Source organism: Homalodisca vitripennis, unplaced genomic scaffold (genome assembly GCF_021130785.1).
Source record: "Homalodisca vitripennis isolate AUS2020 unplaced genomic scaffold, UT_GWSS_2.1 ScUCBcl_1234;HRSCAF=4599, whole genome shotgun sequence".
NCBI lineage: Eukaryota > Metazoa > Arthropoda > Insecta > Hemiptera > Cicadellidae > Homalodisca > Homalodisca vitripennis.
In genome coordinates this window covers 19,981-27,327 of record NW_025777402.1, presented here as the reverse complement: position 1 = coordinate 27,327, position 7,347 = coordinate 19,981, and the positions used below count along the sequence as shown (strand labels likewise).

Sequence of the window (7,347 nt, the reverse complement as noted above, 5' to 3'; positions counted from 1 at the left end):
ATAACTAATAATTTCATTGGGATAGGAAAACCAGAAGATTACCAAGTAGAAGGTGCAGAGAAGGAAGTTATACAACCGAAAAAGAGGAGTTATTTTTTTGTTTTTTTTTTTTTATAAGGGGCGAAAAACGCAGCGGTTATCATCGCCCTCAAGAGAAAATTGGCACCAGCTCATATTTGGTGGTGTCAATTAGGCAAACATAATTACATTCTGTAAGAAAAAAAATAAATAGGAATCAAGGCAAGTAGGTGAGTAAATAATTTAAAATAACCTTAGAACTAGATAACAATACAGTTAACAAGGGAAAGACTGTAGAGAGGTCTTAACCCATATAGAGGCTAAAAATATAAATAGAACATAAATAAGGACAAGGTACATAACATAATTAAATAAACTGTAAAAACTTAACAAATTTTACTGCCACCAAGGTAGCTGTAAAGGGGCTAATTTGGCAGCTGTCATAATAATGATAAATAAAAATTAAATAATAAAATTAATAAATATTAACAACAATCGATAATCGGAATAGATAAACTTAACATAATACTATATTTTGTTTATCAGCGACGTTGCATTCAGAAAACATAGAAGTGTTTGAGTTGCCGGCTCGTCGTCGCAGAGAATATCGTTCAACGAAGCTGGCAGATTCGAGTTACGCCTATGTACCGAGTAGCGAGGGCAGTCCACAAGCATATCTTCAACTGTAATGACAGTGTCACATGTGTCGCAGACCGGAGGATCATCTTTACTCATGAGGAAGCCATGTGGGCCTAACCGCAGGCGACACAACACAACCTCCTCACGACGACTCGGGCGGTTTGCCGTCTCCCAGAGTCCAACGCAGTCTTTAATACGTCGTAACTTGTTGTTAACGACTGCCTGCCACTCGGTATTCCATTTGGCTTTCAGTTAGCCCTTCAGCACCGGGATAATATCGGAAGAAACCATCCGTGCGGTTCCAATGCTTCTTTGGCTCCTCTATCTGCCAGCTCGTTTCCGGATACTCCAATGTGTCCAGGTACCCAGACAAGAAAGACAGCAACACCTTCGGACTGAAGGGACGACAAAGAGTGCCATATTTCGCGGATGATTATGTGTTTAGAATACATATCGCTGGTGGCTTGTATACCACTAAGGGAGTCGCTGCAGATAACCAATTTATTTGTCATGGCACACGTTATATTTAGGGCCTTTTCGATGGCTGTTAATTCGGCCGTGAAAATGGTTTATAGTCAACTGCAAAGCTCTTTCTGATGTAGATAGTTTCTTTGCCGAGATGAAAATAGCAAAATCGTCTACGAATAAAGAACAGCGTACAGGAGGTATAACGTACGATGCAATTTCATTTATTGCAATGGTAAACAGAGCGCAGCTTAACACACTTCCTTGCGGGATTCCATTTTCTTGAATAAGAGCATCAGAAAGAGTTTTCCCGAGTCTTACTTGGATGGTTCTGTCAGACAAAAAGCCATTTATGAATGCCACCATGTGACCACCAACACCCCAAGATATTAATTTATTTACAATACCCCTTCTCCATGCAGTGTCATAGGCTTTCGACAGGTCAAAGAAAACAGCAGCTAAGTGTTTACCTTGAATAAAAGATTTTAGGATGAACGTCTCCAAACACAACAGATGGTCAGCAGTAGACCTGCCCTGCCGAAATCCACACTGAGCAGTCGCCAGAAGATTGTTTTTTTCCAAATACCACACAAGCCTTCTATTGACCATTCTTTCAAGGACTTTGCATAGGCAACTAGTAAGGGATATATAGGCCGATAGCTACTTAGAGACGCTCTATCCTGGCCCGGTTTATGTAGAGCGATAATATGTGAACGACGCCAAGATGTAGGAAATACATTTTCTAAATAAATTCTGTTAAATAACGTTAAAAGGTCTTTCTTAATTTCCTCCGTCAGATTCCGCAACATGGCATAATGTATATTGTCAGGACCTGGTGCGGAGTTTGATGTGGCCTTAACCCTATAAGTGGCGGTCATTTATGGTCTCAGTGGCAGGCCGTTTTTGGGTAAATTGCCGTGATCGTTAAACTTATTTTTAGAAAATATTATCTAAGTGATAACCTAGCAACATTATATATTTTTGTTTTCCTGATGAACTATAGAATAAGAATAAATATAATATTTAGTGCCTTACCATTATTTTCAGATTAATATCATTGTAGATGTGTAAAAAATTTTTTTACAAAAAATAATTTTTAAGTTCTACTGTCCGTCACTTTTTATTCTAAAAAAATTACTACCTATGCATTTTTTTCTATTTACAAGAACAAAAAAGTTAGATGGGAAAAACTAAATCAATGTACAAACTGTTTTTTGTTGTTTGTTTGTTGTTTTTTTACTCCGAGTCACTAGTCACTAGGGCTTGTCTTTTACTCCCAGTAGTGTAGGGCCTATAATAGTGGCTTAGTTTGTCATAGCACAGTATATTTCGTAAATATAAAACAGGAATTGTCTTATCGCAAACCCCTCCCCATCCTCAGACAGAGGTCAAAGTCGAGCGTAGATAACGTGATTAGAGAATCACGCCGCCCCTTCAGCTGGTGCGCCGCATTCTTGTACTTTCGTGTTTTACTGTGTGTGTAATAGATTAGTGATGGATGACACTATGAGAATTTGGGATTTACCCCGGAGGAAGAGGGGACCATTCGTTTTTTACAAGATCGTGACTAGTTGCCTAAATCTAAAATATTCGTGCGGTCGGCAGTTGCGGCTGCACCCATTAACAATTAATAATCATTGTAAGTTTGTAATTGAAGAGTTGCTTTTTCGTTCTATAATGTTTTTCTTTTCTATAAATTTATTTGTTTGTGTTCCTCATACTGGTGTAGTCGGTATAATCCCAAAGTACCCCAACATTTTCCATGACGAACGAATAACCTAAACATTTACCGGTAACACAAACAACGCGATAAACAATAATATACTGATAACCAAAGTCGCCAAACAAAACAGTGACGAGACGAGTAGACAGCTGTTCTCTCGTCTGCCGCCAGGTCAAACGAAAACCGTCGGAATCATTTAAGCCAGCAAACATTAGTAACATGAATACACACTATACTATATGATATGTATAGGAAATTTTATGGAGAATGCGATAGTTCAAACTAGGCTTAAAAATAATGGACGGTTGCGGAGCAACAGCCTTAAATGTGAAGCGATGGCTGTGACGGCGCTTGCCACTTCGCGGCGGCGTGAATCATACGTCTCAGACGGCGCTTGCCACTTAAGAGGGTTAAGGGACAAATCGAGTTCATTTATAGTGAAGGGAAGGTTTAAAGGGAGTCGTTATTTCGATTTAAATTAATAGGCAACCTTTCCTGAGCAGCTTTAAAATGTTGAAAGTCGAGACAATACGACGACGTCTTGGAAACTTGCTCAAAGTGAGCCGAAAACAAGTTGGCAACTGTTTGAGGATCTGTCACTATATCACCGCGACGTTCTAGACCAATTATGGAAGGCGGAGAGGGCCTGCTGCAAACTGAACGTAGTTTTTTTCCAAAGATCAGATGTAGGAGTAGTTCTCTTTATTTTATCAATATAGTCTAACCAGGACTGTCGCCGACTCAACCTGAAAACTTGCCTTGCCTTTGCTCTCGATCTGTAATTTTCAAGATTTTGTGCCGTAGGACGTCTGTTAAATATCTTAAGACATTTTCTACGGTCTTTTAGAGCCTTCGAACATTCCTCTACTACCACGGAACTGCGTGACGACTTTGTTTCCCTGAGGATTTGGGAATGCTCAATTCGGCCGCTGAAATAAGAGCTGATGTAAATGATGCAGTTAGTATTTCAATGTCAGTATTTTGAGTATTATCCAATCTGCTTTTTGAATTTTCCACCTTGGAGGCCTGTCGATTGCAGGAGGAAGCGATTGAAAGACTATGGTAATGGGCGCATGGTCACTCCCTGACAGGTCGGGAAGAACGGACCAGTGGACCCTGGTTCCCAAACACGGACTGCATATCGACAAATCAATTGCCGACCACACGCCGGTTCTAGGACACATGTAGGTGGCCGACCTGTCATTGAGTACGACCGTTTGCACCTCATCCCACAACCCCGAAAGCATGTTACCCCTCTTACTACAATGACTGGAACCCCAGGAACGATGATGTGCGTTGAAATCGCCAACAATCAAGAACGGAGAGGGAAGTTGATTGATTAGATCACGCAGATCGTCAAGGACCAGGTCGTAAGGTAGAGGTGGGATGTATATAGAGCAGATTGTTATTTTAATAGGAATATTTATGGTTATTGTAATTGCTTGTAGATTTGTGACGATGTTCAAGACTCTGGCGCTCAAACAAGAATCAGAAAGAATCGCAACACCGCCACAGGCTATTTCCTGCTGGTGATCTAATCGAAAAGTGTCATAACCATTGATTTTAAGTGGTATGTGAGGAGCTAATTTGGTTTCTTGACTACAGATTATTTTGGGCCTTTTTGTATTTATAAGTAGTTTTAAATCCTCTAAATGACTTCTTAAACCATTAATATTCCATTGAATAAGCATGATTTTATTTTATTATTATAATGCATGCAATATTTTACTTCTTTACTACATAGTGATTTTTTTTCTTTGTTTTGTTACAGGGCGGAAAGTTCCACCTAACGTTTGACCTGTTATCGACTTTACTTTGAATATTCTTCTTAAGCTTTTCTGACAATTTCTTTCTCTCTTCTAAACTTAAGGCAGGTTTCAAATTTTGCTGAACTTTATCTCTGTATGCAAGACCTCCTGGTAAAGGTTTAACATAAGACTGTGCATTAGGTTTAGATGAGGTCTGAAAGTCTCGGGGAGATTTACCGGGCAGGACCACAGACTGTTCCCCAGCACCTGCGGCGAGGTGCTGAACCAGAGCAGCCATCTGCTCAGTCAATGCACGCACCATACCCTCCAAGACTGTACATGAGGAACACTGTGCGGTCTGAACAGGGACAGATACAGCTTCAGAGTAGGAAACTCCTTTTTTGGAGTTGGGGCGACCCTCCTCCTGTACTCTTTACTCGCCTCGTTAAATGAAAGCTTTTCTATAGTCATGATTTTTAATATTTCTTTTTCTTCTTTAAGAATATTACACTCTCTTGAATATGCCGGATGTTTTCCCTTGCAATTTATGCATCGCGTCTCATTTTTGCACCCCTCCTCTTGGTGTCCTTCATCACCACAGCGGGAACACGTCTCCGGGTTCGAACACACTTTACTTGAGTGCCCGAACCTCTGGCAGCGGAAACACCGCTGGGGGTTTTTAAAATACGGCCGCACAGACAGAGACAAATATCCGGCTTTGATGGTTTCTGGTGGATGGGGTTTTGCAAAGGTTATAATGAGACCCGGAGTAGGAACCTTTACCCCGTTTTCGGTCCGAACAATCCTGACCGCATCTGTCACCATCTCGCACTGCAGCTCATCCTTTATTTCCTCTTCACTGCAGTCCATAAGGTCTCGACAGAAAACGATTCCCTTGGAAAAGTTCAGAGAGGCATGGGGCTGGACAGTAATCGCTACCTGGTCGAAAAAGCTCCTCATTTTATGGAACTTCTTGGATTGGATGCAATTTGCAGCCTCCACCAGGATAGTTCCATTCCTCAGCTTCCTTGTAGATTTTGGTTGCCCTCCACAGGCTACTAAAGATTTGTGGATAAGGAACGGGCTCACCTTAGTCAGGGTTTTTCCATCTTCCTTATGACTTAGCACAAGAAATAAAGGTGTAGGAATATTTACCTCATCGTCGGTTTGTTCTTTTTCCATTTTTCTTTGTTTGTTTTGATCGGGCTCACATTCTGAGTCAGACAACTGCCGTTTTTTCTCCAGATCACTTTGATCTCTTGCTACTACACTTTGCTCTAGTTTTGGGGTGGTTTCAGTTTCCATAAGGATTTTAACCAGCGCAACGTGTGTAAGGGTGCAGGCCGAGATACACCGGGAACGGGCACGCCCTCGATAAAACTGGGTCCCGTGGGAGCCCAGGTTAATCTACCCCAGATCCCCGGGGTCTGGTGTTGACTCGTTTAACCAGGCTGGGTATACTCGCACGGCCTGGGCTCGCACGTTGCAGCAGGAGCTCCGACACTCCTGCTCAATACACACTTCCTGACTAAGGACATCGAAGTGGCTGGCTTCTGAACCAGTACATGACTTACGCATCGGCAGAGACAAGCTCACATCAGCTCTCACCGACACCAGATAGGGCACCTAGTGTCGGCTTAAGCACTCCCAGCGAGCCATGTACTGGAACGGTCGAACAGAGCGGGTACTAATAAGACCCTGGAGGGGGATTGGGTAGGAATGGAGGAAATGGTTAGGTGGGTGTGGGCAGTTTAACGTCATACCCAGGACGGGAAAAAGAGGAGAATTAATTCACGAAAAGAAGCCAAAGAAAAAAGAAACAAAGGATTAGAGTACATAACTAATAAAGGTAAAAAGATAGTACCAGACCGAAAGATGGGAGAAAGATGCAATGAAGAAATTTGAAAAAAGTTAAAGATAGATTGTTATTTGATAAATGAAGAGGAGATAAAATCTATATTCAATTCATATTACGGGCTTGGTGATCTAAGGCTACAGCACGAATTTATAGTTCGTCATGTACAAAACACTGAAGTCAAAAGAACAACAACTAAGACAGAATCTCGTAGATCTAAAACAATCCATTACCACTTAACTGTAAATGGGGAGCGGATCCATGTGCGTAAAAGTATGTTTCTGAAGACATTAACCATTTCAGAACAAACCTGTCGCACAGCACTGTTCAAAATTACAGACAATGGTACAATCGACGAAGAAAAACGAGGTGGGGAAAATCCCAAGTAATAATTGACAAGGATGAAAGGAAGAGGAAAATTTCAGAAGAACACATTAACCGTTTTCCAAAGGTTGAGTCCCACTATTGTAGGGCAAGTTCTAGTAAAGAATACTTAAACAAAGATCTGAATTTGGCAAAAATGTACAGGTTATTTCTGAATGAATTCCAAGGAGAAGAAGATGAAAAGCCTAGCTTCGCTACGTACTCTAGAGTTTTCCATGCAAAAAATCTTGCCTTTCACAGACCAAAGAAATACCAATGCTCCTTGTGCCTTTCTTACAGAGAAGGAAATGAAGAACAAAAGAATAAGCTAAGTGATCGATACCAAAAGCATATCGCTGAAAAAGAAATGGTAAGGAAAATAAAAGAAGATTTGAAAAAAAGAGTCAGTCCGATAATAGTATTCTGTGTGGAGTGTTCGACCTGCAACAAGTAATTAGTATTCCCATTAGTAATGAGAGTGCTCTGTATTATAAAAGGCGATTGTCGAATTATAACATGACGTTTTTTAACATTGG

At 41.0% G+C, this 7,347-nt stretch overlaps 1 protein-coding gene across 1 annotated transcript; it reads right to left on the bottom strand.

The window, feature by feature from the left end:
• Positions 1-4,899: 4,899 nt before the first annotated feature.
• Positions 4,900-5,898, bottom strand: LOC124371350. Its single transcript, XM_046829679.1, has one exon. It carries the CDS (start codon positions 5,896-5,898, stop codon positions 4,900-4,902), a length of 999 nt encoding a protein of 332 aa, XP_046685635.1.
• Between the last annotated feature and the right edge of the window lie 1,449 nt (positions 5,899-7,347).

Bases quoted from the DNA above. Each gene is read 5' to 3' on its own strand.
- LOC124371350 (XM_046829679.1), bottom strand. From the start codon at position 5,898: ATGGAAACTGAAACCACCCCAAAACTAGAGCAAAGTGTAGTAGCAAGA.